The sequence below is a fragment of the Micropterus salmoides genome, unplaced genomic scaffold (assembly GCF_014851395.1).
Source record: "Micropterus salmoides isolate LMB-PRFRI ecotype aquatic unplaced genomic scaffold, ASM1485139v1 Ms_hic_scaffold_3, whole genome shotgun sequence".
NCBI lineage: Eukaryota > Metazoa > Chordata > Actinopteri > Centrarchiformes > Centrarchidae > Micropterus > Micropterus salmoides.
Window position 1 is genome coordinate 18,763,880 of NW_024042261.1, and position 14,983 is coordinate 18,778,862.

The window sequence follows — 14,983 nt, forward strand, 5'->3', positions numbered from 1 at the left end:
ACAGGTCTAAGGAGGGCTGTTTTTGTTTTCATCTAACAATAGGCATTTGTTGGCAGGTCTAGGCACCAAGGCATAACTAAATTAAATAGTAAATTATTTCATTTACTACATTTGCTATTCTGACCCACTTAACTTTCTGCATTTATTGGCTGTAATAAATTAACTAAATATGTAGATGTTGCCTAAATGTTGGCTTGGCTATACATGAGCATATACCCACAGATATACACAGGAAAATATAATAAAATAAAAGCAATCATATAAATACATGCACCCATATATACAGTAACCATTACTCCAAATGTTTTATTCCTTCCACCATCATGTTAGTAAATTCAGAAAGTAGCCACTTTTAATATGATCCTTATCAGCAGCATACATTATAAAGAATGTATTGTATCCTTGTATGCAACCAAACTGCAGAGCAAAATCACACACTTATTCAACCAATCCACAGTGCAGAAACAGCAATAATGTAGTTAAATAGCCTTCTTTGGACTGCAACTTGACACTATGTTACTTTATAATTAGACATGGTATTACTTTATCACACATTTACATGAGCAGATGGAAAACATTTAAGTCACAGCCTACAGAAAGAAGTCAGCCTGGCCTAGGTGAATTCCCCCCATGCAGCTTTGATGTGTCTAAAAACTAACATTAAATTAACTTTTGTTCAACAGAGGAGAAATGGAAGAAGAGTCTGTCACTTTTTACCTGTTACCATCTTTGCTTCCTGACTGGCTGTTGACATAAGTGTAGTTCTAATACAGTAACAAAAGATGTGAGTGCAAAGATTTTGCAAGTGCAATTTATGCATACCCTGGAGGCTAAGCCCCCACTGTCTTTCAATCCTAGTGACGTCCGTGAAGACAACTGCAGTAATCAGGAGCTTGTCACTTTTAACTCCGCTTTGAATCTCACTTTATGTTGCTTTTTCTTCTTTCTCTCACTGTATTTGTCTACATTTCTACGTCTCTACCCATATCTCTCTCTTCTTTTATACCCTCATCCCCTCTTACACTTCCTGACACTCTCTTTGATCCTGATTCTCTTCCCCTTCTGTATTCATAATTTTCTCTTTCCCTTCCCTTCTCTCTGTCCCTTTCTCCAGCCATCCAGGATGAAAGTATGAAAATCTCCCAGTACCAGCTGCTGTTGAACAGACTCCCTCGTGTCAACAAGGCTACACTACAAGCCCTTATCAACCACCTCTACTTGTGAGAAACACAAATACATACACACATCCACGTCCTCTTGTACCTCTGTATGTCTCTTGATACCCATGTGTTGTTTCCCTGCATGTGTTTCAGGGTGCAACGTTTTTCTGAGCAGAACCAGATGAACCTCCATAACCTGGCCATAGTTTTCGGTCCCACGCTGTTCCAGACCGACGGGAAGGACTATACTGCTGGCCGCGCCATAGAGGACCTCATACAGCACTACACACTGATCTTTGAGGTCAGACTCACTGCTCACTGTTAGACAGGGGGGTGACAGGAGGGCAAAACATTTTGTTCTCTTAAGCCGAATAATTTTTCTTAAAGGATGACATCAGAAAATGGCAAACACAACGCAGAGGGCACAGCTGTAAAAGGTTGAGGTGTCAAAGAACATGGCATCTCATACTGGCAGCACGATCTGGCTCCAGAAATACAGAAAACTTTTAGGGACTTATTCCAGTTGGTGCAATTTTATTTCCCGTTGCATTTAAATGTATATTGTTATCATCTTATGAGTGTAGAGGGATTTTTTGAAAATTCATTCAGGAGATGGGAAACACAAGTTAAAGAGAGAGTGAGGAAATGCATTATGATAGGATTACCTCTCATGAGCTCTCTTGAAAGACAGCCACCCAATTATAGAAAGCTTTATCTCAGATACATTATTTTGTTTTGATGAGATTAAAATGCCGTTTCATGCTAGTGGCATTAGCTGGTTTGGTAGCAACAATGAGTAAATAAAGAGGTTTGGGGATTGCTGCTAGAGATCTAAAGCTTGGCATAATGCTTTAATTAAAGTAACATGTCAGTTGATGATTGATTCAGTGTTTGGATGTGAGTGAATGAAGGTGTGCATACTTGTTTGCAGGTGGATGAGCAGCAGCTAAAGAAGCAGCTAGACATGATCGAAGCTATCAACCAAATGCGAGATAAACTCAGCACAAAGTTTCCTGTGAGTCACACACACTGTAGATATCTTTATTTATTTTAAACAAAGAATGTTTTAACCTAACCTGCCCCTTTAAGCCTCACATGATCGGTTTCATTCAACACTTTGTCATTTTGGGGCTCATATGCGTGCATATGTATGCTGTGGTTTTCTCTCTGACCTTTTCTCTGTTTGTGTGTACTGCACACTTTAGAGTACTGAACCTGGAGGACACTTCATCTGTACCGTGTACCTGGAGGAAAAGAAGGACACAGCAGAGCAACATGTCAAGGTGATCTGGACCAAATAACACAATGTTCATCCACAGGGAAAACAAGCAGCTACATTAGTATGCAGCCACACTTTCACCCTTTTGCTGAAGAGAGAAATACTCAGGAGTAACTGTGTTGCTTCCTCCCTCAGATCCCTGGTGCTATGACAGCTGCAGAGCTGACCTGTGAGGTTCTGGACCTGCGTAACATATCGGTTAAACGCAAAGAATACTGGAGCTGTTGGGAGGTCAGCGACAAGGAGGAAATGGGTGAGACACAGATGGAGAAGAGACAATAGTTGATGGATAGATAGATACTTTATTTATCCCCAGGGAAATTCACTGATACACTTCTTGTTTTTTATTTTAATGCAGATTATTATTTTCTGCCCATAAGATGTGCTTCCACCATGCAAATCTTTCTTTTTTTTAAAAGAAAGTAGTTGAGTACAGCTCTATTTATAACTCTTTTGGTTTAGAAAACATCACGGGTTCACGTGTACAATTAACATGAAAGATGACAAGGCCCACAGCGGAACAAAAACAGTGACTCAAAGCTTGTGAATTGCTCTCCACTCAACCTGCAGCCTGACCTACCCAAAGTGACGCGTAAACTCCAGAGGCAAAAAGATCATTCTCAGCATTGCGACCGTGGTTTGTTTTGAGACTGGTATGTGGGCCATCTGGTTCCCCACCGGGAAGCCTGGAGGTGGCTTATCTAATGCCAGTAACACTCAAATGATTTGGCAGATTTCCCGTCACTGGCCAGAAAACCAGCCTGCTGATTATAGGAGAAGATAGAGTAATGATACTGAGTAAAAGGAAGGAAATTAGAATATTTAAGTGATGGGAAGAGTTGGAAGTCACATTGTTTTCTACAGTATCAAAAGCTATTTTTGAGTTTGGTAAGTAGAAGTAACGGCAAGCAAGAATGTAAAATGGCATAATTGTAAACCCAATCTGCATTCTGTTGTTTGCTAAAACACAAAACATTATCATAGCTAAATAAAATATAAAATATTCTGCCCTGTCAATCATGGCATCAAGAGCTCAGCCTGTTTGTCTGAGAATGACAATTATGTTTTCTCTTCCTTTAAAAAACAAATGCTTTGTTAATGATTAGTTCAGATTACTTTATGTGTTTCACTGTACTTCCCTCAGAACGTCCACTGCACTATCAGGAGCGAGTCCTACCCATCCTTCACTCCTTTGGCACAGACTCCCATCTGCTCATCAAGAAACACCTCGCTATGGACGCGATGATCATCTACCTGGGTACACACACAAACCACATGCCAACAAAATTGTCTAATTACCTAAATCCCTGCATTGTTAGTCCTCCACATCACTTCATTCTTAACAATCTTACCATTCTGCACCTTCCAGCCAATAAAGTGGATGCTTCCAAACAAGGGATGATGAAATTCAGAGAAGAGCGGAGCATCTTGGGGCTGTCCACTGGAAGTTTCCACGATCGATATTTTATCCTCAATTCCAACTCTCTCAGAATGTACAAGGAAGTCAGAGTAAGATTGGCAGATTTATTTTATACAAATTTTACTTACCGTGTTTTTATGGTCACATTCTTTCACAGGCTCATTCACTCTGTTTCTGTCTCTCTCTGTCTGTCAGAGTAACCGTCCAGAACGTGACTGGCCTGTGAAAAGCCTGACGGTCTACCTGGGTATTAAGAAGAAACTCCGTCCTCCCACATGGTGAGCGCATGCAGTGTAGCTCTGCTGTGGCTGCTCTGAATGTCGAGAGCTGTGAGGAAAAAGACCACTAAAATCACTCCCTGGGAACAAAGTGTACCGGTCTTTTCCCCTGGAGTGTATAAAATGTTCTCGCTTTTATGTCAGTGAATATTGGGAATATACACTTGCTGAAAGTTAAAGTCTGATTACCTTTTGATATATATTTCCAGAAAGGGAATGCTTTATGCAGCCCACTTCAATAGCTTTAGTATACAAGAGTACAACACCTCTGTACCACTATACCACTTGTAGGAGCTAGTGTTAATACACAAGTAAAATGCAACATTTTAAACTAAATTAAGACAAAAAATCGTGTGACTAGTTTAGTCACAGTATACGAGGTATACGAATGTACTGCAGGAGCAAGTACACATTAAATCAAGCAGGGGTTAAATAATGCAAATATATGCATATATAAGTTTTTAATGGGAGTTTTCATTCAACTGTCTTTTTTATTTTATTTGAACCAAATCTGTCAGTGCCCCTGAGCTTACTTCAGAATTAATCCATTTAAAATTGTACACAGGTTGAGAGCCAATTCTGTAACCCCACTTACCTTTCAGCATAATAACTTAAAGGAAATGAATGGCTAAACTGAAATAATTCATGTTCCAATTTTAGACATATTTAATTATTTGCCTTATCTAAAATGTTTCATGCATACTTTTAAACAGAGTGACCACTAGGGGGCAGACTGAGCCCAAGAATTGTCAGCTCTGTGCTGATGTTGAACCAATTCTCTCTCGCTCTCTCTCTCTCTGTTTCTAGTTGGGGACTGACAGTGGTGTATGTGAGTAAGAAACCGGAGAAGCCAGACAGACAGCAGTGGTGAGTAGCTGTCCAGTGCAGTATGTACAGCATGTAGACCTTTTATATACAATATGTAGCTGTCTGACCAGAGCACTCACAGCTCAGGCCAGTCCTGCTCATATTGTCTGCTTCAACAAGCAAACACAGTTTATTCCAAGATTTTTACTTTAATATGTATTACACCCCAACCCAAGAAAGATTTGGTGTTGTGCTCTGCTCTCTGAGCTTCATAGCTACATATAGATGAACATTGTTGAAATCATATGCAATTGCTTTATTAGTTTAGAACAGTTTGCGGCTCACAGCTTCAGGCATAATTTGTGTGTGTGTGTGTGTGTTTTATAAATTTGTGAGCGTCCATCCATAAATGGTTTTAACTGTAGCATGAGACAGATGCTAAAAGAAGTTATTACTTAAGATTAAGGTAAAAACTTGATTAATCTCTCTCATGGCTATGATTTGATACTTGGACAACTTCCCATAATGCACTTCAGTTGCCTGCTTGGTTCAGTATGTTGACTAGAACTGGAGAATATGATTTTTTTGTTCCTTTAAGTAATTAAAGCTTTTTATCTTTCTGCAGTAGTATGCAGCCTTCAGTGCAAACATATTCAGTCCATCGACACGTTGCCTGCTGTCGCAGTATGATCACATTTTTGACGTACATGTAAACATGACCAATGGTAGAAAAAGCTAGCGGTTTCTCTGCAGGCAGAGAAAACAGGTCAGATCCCTGCATGAGAGTTTGAAGGAGGCATATGAAAGGTCGGCTCGTCCCAGGTGGGAAACACACATGAGTACACCTGTAACCATGCCTCTGTTCTAACCCAGGTCTGTTTACATATACATCCTTATGTGTGTTTGTGTGTGCGCATCGGTTGAATATGTGCGTGCATCCATGTGCATGCTCTGTGTGTGTCTGTTTGTTTATGTTACAGTGGGCTCTGCACTGTCAACAGCAGTAGACATCTGCACTGTTGTAATGGGAGTGCTGTTCTCGTCACGCTGTAGGCCGTATCATCTCTCGGTTACGCTCCATCGCCATGTCGCTCACAGTGAAAAACACACCTGAGAGAACAAACAGAGAGGGAGGGAGGGAATGTGGAGGAAAGATAAAGAAGGCAGGGGGAGAAAGTGGAGAGTCATGCTGAAGGGTATACTGTATACTAAGTAAAAAATGTTGCATTTACTGCAAGTAAAACTCAGTGAGGAGAAGAATGGTTGGAGATAACAAGAAAGTGAAAATATGAAAAAATGAATGGATGGGAAAGTGCCCATGTGCCTGACTGAACCTCCCTCTCCTGTACACAGTTAATATCTTTTTTATCCCGTTATTGCCTCTATCAGCATATTCTTGCACTAACTGTACTTCAGCTCACCGGGAAATTGATACATTTTCACAATATTATGTAAATCTTATTCTGTGTCTTTACGGAAACCCACAATGATGTATGAGCAGCATTTATTCTTCTGCTGCCGATAAAGTTCTGCAGTTAATGGCCCAGTTAATTGCATAGAAAGTAAATGTATTGTAGTGCATTAGCGCATACTGTGCACTGTAGGTTTGCATGCAAGAATAGAGTGACTGTCCTCTTTCGAATCCAAACAAAAACTAATGAGCTCTTCTGGTCCTAATGATGCAAACTAGGGAAAGGGAGGAGCTGTGTGTGTGTGTGTGTGTGTGTGTGCCAAATCTCTTGACTGTAGCTAAATATGTCTGTGGTATAATCTATACCGTATACTGTTTCGTTCTCAAGTCTGTATCCGTGCCTTGCTGTGTCTTGTTGTGTCTCAGTGGAGAGCGCTTGAATAATTGCTGTAGTCTAAATCTGTGCTCATAACAATTATAATTGTGTAAATCAAGCCTGTTTATTCAGGACAGCATGGCTGCCGACTCACAGGGTTATGTTATGGCCACCTGAGTGGCATAAAATATGCACATACACACACAGAGACACTTTTCTCGGACACACAGTCAACACTGAAGGGCTTAATCAGTGTTTCTCTTTGTCAGGAGTTTAAATTAGGAATCACACTCGGTGTTTACGCTTGTGGCAGCGGCGCCGGGTGCCATAATAGAGGATATGTCGATTTATTTTAATATCTATCACTACCTCTCTCTTTTCTTCTGTTTTTTTCCCCCTCCAAATTCCCCTCAGTCTCCGAAATGCCTCTTTGCCTGTCTGGCTTCTTCTCTCCCAAGACCACACACACACACACACACACACGCGCGCCCACACATACCTCCTGATTTTTATCACACCATTTCCTTCACTTTATCACCCTCTATTTATTTGCAGGTATATCTGCTGTGACACCCAGTCAGAAATGAGGGAGTGGTATGCTACTTTTCTCACTATCCAGGTAAGATCTCACACACACACACACACACACACACACACACACACACACACAAAATATGTTGACGGGCTTATAGACGTATCATTTATGGTCATGCTATAAATCTTCTATTTGTAATAATTCAAAATTTATGAATCTTGACATTTTGCTTGTTTGTTTCCTCTGGCCAATAGTCTCTAAGGCTTGAACCAATAGTTTTGGAGGTGGTCCTTAGCATTAGTGATATAACAGCACTAATGGACGCAGTATACCTCAGGACAATTTAAATGGCATAGTACAGCTTTATAAATATTTTCCGACACCTGCTGGTAGTGTTGTAAAATCTCCCCTTGCTCCCCCTTTCCATCTCTCCCTCTGTCCGTGTCTACTCTTCGTTAAAGTCCGACGGCAACGTTTGGCCTCAGGACGGACTCCAGCAGACACGGGTGAGCCGCGTGATACCGGACACGCGTCATGGTAACGTGTCACTGATACCACTACGCGGCAGTGAGAATGAGATGCGGAACAGTGTAGCAGCTTTCAGCCAAGACCCGCTTGCCGTGAGTCAACCTACCAATCACTGGGACTAATCACTGACAAACCAGGAAGATCAATCTGAAGCTCCTGGCTAATCAGAGACATTCATGCTGTATAGGTGGTCCAGACCCTCAACCTTAATCCTCACAGATGAGGAGAACAAATTTGCACTTAAAGTGTGCTGGTTGTGTAACATGTACTCTATTTAGAATTCTACTTAGTCTAAATATTTGAGATATATCATTGTGCATGAAAAGGATTAGTCTTGTTGCACAGTGGTCCTTCAGTATATGTCTTGTTGGAGTTGGGGGTTACACCTGTGCAGGATCAATAATCTCTGCTCCATGATTCTTTTTTGATTTTACCATCATGACACGATCTGGGTTCTCAAACTGTTTGCTTTAACCAAAAATACACTACGGAGCTCTTCTTTGTGAAATTTTTTCATAAGCTTGGAAGCCAGGACAAGAAAATAAATTACTAATTTGTGTCTGAGTCTAAAAAAGTTTTAAGAATCCAGATGAGGTGAGGAGGAGTAGACAGCTGCATCTTCATATTGTTGGAGGTTTGGACTGAGAACCAACAAAACAGAAACACAACAAGTTATTCTGGCTAGGCTCTGCCAAAGCTCGCTTCAAAGCACCAAGGCAACAACCGAAACAAAGACTAACACATTTGAAGTGAACTCATGCCTGCAGGCGAACTATGGTTAACACTATGTTTCACAGCGCTGCTGCCCTATCAGCTCGCAGAGTTTGACAAACATCACGTTGGTTTGTTGGACTATATTTTGAGCTGCGGACTTTAAACCGGACCTGCTCAACAACATCCATATCACCTTCTTTTTCTGTTCTCTTATTTTTATAGAAAATTTGATCGCTGCCATCCAAAACAATTCACTCTTTTTGCACTCAGTTGGTGCTTTGGGATCGGATGTCCACAATCTGATGATGCAGTTGTCTCCTCCTGCTGTTTCTAGCCATCATATGATTCTAGCCATCACATGCCTCTCATTAGTTTGCCGCAGACTGCAAGCAGCACATAACAATTCAAGTCAGTCTTTGGCAATAACACGATTTCCAGGGTTGCTGTGTTGTTACCTTCCAGATATTTTCTATTGAACCTCGTCTTTTAAGTGTATTGACTGGATGCATTTTTTGTATCAGGAGTGTGAGAGGAGGTGTGATTGCTTTGGTGATGGGGCGGCAGCAGAAGCTGTGTTTTTGCAAGATGCTTGTGTATGCGAGGCTGATGGAGAGAGATTCACTGCATATTGATGTGATGATTGATCAGTTTTCAACGTGAAGTAAAAGCGTAAATATGGTTGTAAATATGAGATATCTATCTATCTATCTATCTATCTATCTATCTATCTATCTATCTAGAGAGAGATCTATATATATCTATATATAGAGAGAGAGAGATATCTATATAGATATATATATCTATATATATAGAGAGAGATATCTATATAGATATATATATCTATATATATATAGAGAGAGATATCTATATAGATATATATATCTATATATATATATAGATAGAGATATCTATATATATATATATATATATATATATATAGAGAGATATCTATATAGATATATATCTATATATATATATATATATATATATAGATATAGATATAGAGATATATATATATAGAGAGAGATATATATATATATATCTATATCTATCTATCTATATATATATATATAGATATAGATAGATAGATATAGAGATATATATATAGATAGATATAGATATATATATATATATATATATAATATAGATATATATATAGATATATATATATAGATATATATATATATATATATATATATATATATATATATATATATATATATAGATATATATATATATATATATAATTAAAATGACTTTTAAATGTTAATATCATAGATCATCTGTTTTCTTTTTCTTCTCACACATGAATCTTCACACTTCTCTTGTTGTTTAGATGCCTCTTAATATCTTTCACCCTACTTTCCCCCCTCAGTCCATCACCGTCTTCACCTCCATCTATTTCTACACCTCCCGGTTTCTCCATCTGTCCCTCTCTGTCATAACCCCTCTCTGTTGTTTATCTTTCAGCTTTTTAGAGATGTTCGATAATGGTCGCTGCAAGAAAGGTAAAACAATTTAACACTTATATTCTAGATGTAGCATTTTCAAATTAAAATAATTTTGATTCATATGTCGGCAGTGTATTCTGTAGTGTGTGTGAGCTGCATCAACAAGCGATTAGTAACTTAGTCGATCAACAGAAAATCAATCCTTTTTGATCATTTCATTAATTGTTTAAGATATTTATCAAGTACAAAGATTTTCTGAAGTGTGAGGGCATGCTCCTTGTCTCCGATTCAGATGTTTGTAAAATGAATATCTTGTGAATTTGCACATTTCACTAATTTCTGACATTTTGCAGATTAAATAATGAATGGATACATAGAACAAAATATTGGACTGATTGATTGATAATGAAAACAACAATTAGATGCAGCACCAATAGTATATAGGAGGATTCTATAATCCAAGGCTCCAATGAAATTGACACATCATAAAGTTTGAGTGAAAGATAAAGCAGTGTCTCTCAGTTTAAGCTGCTTTGTTGGTTTATCAGTCAGGCTGTGTATCTGCGTTTATCTTCTCTCTTGACCGCTGCTTATTAACTCCGTGTCTTGTCAGCAGCCTCATATCTGGTTGCCATGGCTCTGAGACATTCGTTGTCTGGATGAAAATTTGATGCTTGGCCTCTCAGGGGGAAAATGCTGTGAAACATGTTTTAGTTTTAGGAATAAAAGTTACACTTTAGTGGTTCCAGTCTGCTGTGATAGATTAAACCCCCCCCAGATATTTATGAATTGTAAGTTTAGAATGTGACAACACTGATTTGAATGCCGTCTTTTCTTTGAAAGGCGTACTGTCGGCCCCAGATGACCTCAGAACATCCCAGTGACATCACTCCACGCCTGTAAGGACCAGAAAGACAGACAATCTTTCTTTATGTGGATTATGGCTTTACACTGCCATCTGGTCCTTTTGAAAATGAAGTGGACCAAATAGTAAACAGACAACAGGATCACATGTGAAATATAACCTCCACTGGTTTCCCTGCACAAATGAATTTTACTTGACTTGATGTACGGTAGAAGCTACTGGGACAGTTTGATTGACTACAATCAACCTTAAGATTTTCTAACTCGCCAAACGTTCCACTTTTTCCATTGGTCAGTGTGACTCAATCACTGCATTGCATTATGGGACAGAGGCATGAAAGACGTGCTGAGAGAAGCCTTAATTTCTTTAATGTATTTGTTATTCTAGGCACTATCATTGAATGCTTAATTTTTTTAAATAGAAGATTGAAGTTATTTGACCTGCAGTTGTAGCTGAATCTGATTTATAATTTTGTGATGTTTATAGCACTTTCTGTTCTATTGCTTAAAGAATTGTCAAAATTGCTATTGTAAGCTTATGTCAGTGGACACTGTGACCTGATTTTGTCCAGTGTTTGTTTCACGGGGACCAAGACAACGACACAGAGAAAAGCTGAGATATGACGGGTGATGGAAAGGACATTTGCCAGTAGCTGTGTAAAACCACGCTCAGAGTTGCATATCTGCGATTGTGTCCATTTGTCTGCATATGTGCACCAATGTGCGTGCAGTATGTGTGAATATGTGTATGCGTGTTTGTGAGTTGACAAGTGTGTTTTTTTTATGGAGTGAAGGAAGGAGAGGCATGTGCTGAAAAAAAAAAACAACTTTTCTTCAGATTAAAAGAAGGAAGTCAAAGTTGAGGTCAATATGGCTTTTTTGAGAAACTGTTGAAATATGTGATAAAATACGTGAAGGACTTTACCATTATCCCCTATTCTGAATCAAATAGACTGAGTGACATTAAGGAGGTCACATTTCAAACCACGGTCACTTATTCAAAACAGTGTTTTTGCCCCGGCCTGATCAGTGGTTTTGTCTGTCCCCATGAGCTCTTCGTGTCCTCACATGGTCCCCAGCACTGCCTCCTCTCTATACGTCATTTTCTAAATCCTGTGATGCTTAGAGACAATATACAGCACATGAGCAGTTCTGTCATTACTAGCAATATATTTATGAAGTTTTAGATTATGAATTAGTCACATTGGAATATACATGTTTTTCTTTTGTACGTTATGCACAACATAGAACAGTCTATTGTTAAACTATTGTTAAACTATTGTTCATCGAAACCCCCGAAACAGGGCACAGAAGTTCCTGTCTGTAAGCACAGAAAACACATTAAAGGGCGTTATAATATTCTTTCCTTATACTTGGATCTAAACTTGTATATATTTTGTCAAAAGGACAGCCATTAAACAATCTGTATTAACCTGTCGACAGTTTCCTAAGCAGCTTCGTTGAACTGCCCGCCTTCACCACCTTGTAGTGTTGCCTCTGTCTGTCAGGCCTCTGTCTGCCTGTAGCTTTTCCCTATTGTAAAGATTTCTTATTTATTTGGAGAGCAGAGGACACTAGGTGCTCCACCTCTGCTGGTGATAGATCATGGAGTTAGTTTTGAGCACCTTTTAAGTGTGTGTGTGTGTGTGTGTGTGTGTGTGTGTGTGTGTGTGTTAGCGTTAGCTGCTCTCCAGCCCAGACCTCAACAGGACTCGAGAGAAGACTGTGTAGTAACCTAATTACACTCCATATGGAAAGTCTTTATTCCCTCCATGGGTTAGACTTCATTTGGATAGTCTGCCTACAGATAATTAATACAGTATTTGTAACATTTCAACAGCTTATTAGTTGAGACTCAACAGTTGAACTGTTCCATGTTTCATCTTGGTTAGGGTATGTTCATGAATTGTCACATCTACTCGAAACAGCTGAAATGTTTTAAAATATTCTGTAAATTATCTGCAGGCAGAATATCCAAATAATGTGTTACCCCTCCATGTACTTTGTTTCATGTTTTATTGTTTTTAATGTTGAATCACAGTGGATGTACCATAAGTACTTTTTTGACTCTCATCAGATAAAGTGAAAGCAGATATTTACAAATTGATCAAAATCAGGTACAAATATTAAACACAAAATAATTGTTAGTGTAAGTATTGCGCCCTGAAGTCAACAAGCTCTGTCAAGTTGCATGGGAGCTGCGAGCAAACTGTCAATTGTACATCATGTCACAAAGCTTGGATTGAATTAGTTTGGACCGTGGGACTTTTCTGTTCTGCATTTATTTATTTGACCCTCCACCTTCACAAGTCTGCACGGCGGCATCAGGTTTAGGAGATGCTTCTCTCCACAGCATGAAGCTTCTGTGACAGGCTTCATTCTGGGAATGGTGATGTGTGATATCTGGCTAATCAAACAATGCAATCTTACTCCACTTTGTTTCAAAGTCTGGATCCATAACAGCAGCTGGTGAAGCACCAGTGTAGCAGCAGTTGTGTTCACTGTTTCTCCCATCGTGCTGTCTCCACAGACTTCTTGGTGGCCTCCTTTTATGTTAGTGGCCCTTTTTACATGGTCAGTTGTTCTAGGCAGATTTCCAGTTGTGCCATTTTCTTCATTTTCTTCATATTTTTTTGTTTTGTTTATCTTAAGGGTAATTTAGTTCTCTGGAAGTTTTCTTGCATCTTTCCTCCGAATGGTACTTTTCTTTTCTTTTTTAACTCACAGATTTGTCCTCAGTTTTTATTTAAAAAAATGAATTTTCTTTGTTGTGACTTCTGAAGACATTTGACTGCAGCCATGATGGCTGAATACATTTGCAAACAATTATTTTATTCAAAACGTCCTTTAGTACATCAGTGATTCAGTGTTGTAAAACAATAAAAAGTCAAGCCGGGGGTGGAGAGTTATTTTTATAAACTGTCTATATTCTCACTCTCTTTCAGTCTCTTATCTTCTTCTGTTGCTTTGCATTTTACTTATTTTGCGTTTCTGAAACTCTAATAAACAATTTCAGCTACTTGTGTGTGCATTTGTGTCTATGTGAACACGCATAGAATTATTGTGCATCGTCACATCATTCCTTGCTATAAAAAAAATAGTGTTTCTCCAAAAGGTTGATGCCCTCCAGCTCTGCTTTGTCTTCATGGTAATCCAGTAGTTTTTCTTCATTGTTTTATGAAATTAAAGTACAAACATATTTTCAAACTGTAGCTGGGCTACAAACCCATACACAACATATTACACATGTACATTTTCAGCACAAATACATAAGAAACTTTTGCGATGCCTGCAGGTTTCATGACAATGTCATGCCACAGCCATAAAATGGAAGTCTATAGATGTGCTTCGAGGAAAAATGTCAGGAGTGTGTGTGGGTGGATGGGGTGCAGTGATCATAGGGAGAGCCCCGAGGTTGTTTCCTGGCTGTATATGTGTGTGTGTTTGTGTGTGTGTGAGTCATAGTAGTCCACCAGCTCTCCATTCATTCTTCTAAGCAGAGCTGACACATCAGGGTCACTCTGTACCTCAAGACACACACCGGAGGGCCCCGCAAGGGACTCGCACACAGGGGGCCTTCACTATGCAATTTTCACACGCACACGGGAGGCCCACCGCACAGAAGGATGCTTCAAAATACACACACACACACACACCAAAATGGCCTTTACTACATAGGTCAAAGCAGCAGTTGCATAAAGCAGTGGGATGGAGACAGATGAGTACGGGTAAGAGAAGGGGCACGAATGGAAGACGGAGATAAAGTCCAAGCTGAGGAAATGAGCTTCAGGGGCGGATCTGTGGGGTGGCAGGGTGTGCCAACTGCCAGGACCTACCAGCCCACCTGCCAGTTCCCAAAAATAAAATGCAAGTTTTCATTGAGCACAGTTTGCCACCTCTCCTGAAGCAGACAAACAATAGGAGGGACAATGGCAGCCATCAGCCTCCCACTGAAATCTGGACATCCACTTGTGTGAGCCAATTTCCTTCATTTCCACCCACAGCACACAGCAACAAGAACAGCGTGAGTGAGTGACACTTAAATTGGCTTTCGCTGCACGCTGAGGTGCTTTAGCAGATATGGAAGCTTCTTTAAGGTGAAGTTCAGCCTGAACCAAGTCAGCAATGAAAAGCATGCGTGGGTGTACGTGCATAGTGAT

At 39.5% G+C, this 14,983-nt stretch overlaps 1 protein-coding gene across 5 annotated transcripts in view; it reads left to right on the forward strand.

The window, feature by feature from the left end:
- LOC119882436 (arf-GAP with Rho-GAP domain, ANK repeat and PH domain-containing protein 1-like) overlaps window positions 1-13,842 on the forward strand; it is a 56,049-nt gene extending 42,207 nt beyond the window's left edge. For 2 of the 5 annotated variants that reach the window (XM_038692474.1, XM_038692475.1), the window contains exons 22-32: window positions 1,115-1,220; window positions 1,314-1,461; window positions 2,092-2,175; window positions 2,366-2,443; window positions 2,575-2,692; window positions 3,584-3,697; window positions 3,809-3,948; window positions 4,055-4,137; window positions 4,945-5,004; window positions 7,287-7,350; window positions 7,728-9,298. In XM_038692474.1, coding sequence (XP_038548402.1) covers window positions 1,115-1,220; window positions 1,314-1,461; window positions 2,092-2,175; window positions 2,366-2,443; window positions 2,575-2,692; window positions 3,584-3,697; window positions 3,809-3,948; window positions 4,055-4,137; window positions 4,945-5,004; window positions 7,287-7,350; window positions 7,728-7,916 — 1,184 coding nt within the window. In that variant the 3' untranslated portion in view covers window positions 7,917-9,298. Of the gene's footprint in view, window positions 1-1,114; window positions 1,221-1,313; window positions 1,462-2,091; window positions 2,176-2,365; window positions 2,444-2,574; window positions 2,693-3,583; window positions 3,698-3,808; window positions 3,949-4,054; window positions 4,138-4,944; window positions 5,005-7,286; window positions 7,351-7,727; window positions 9,299-9,978; window positions 10,017-10,802 lie in introns of those variants that run through there. The other 3 variants (XM_038692476.1, XM_038692477.1, XM_038692479.1) reach the window with 3 other exon arrangements.
- The last annotated feature ends 1,141 nt before the right edge of the window (window positions 13,843-14,983 follow it).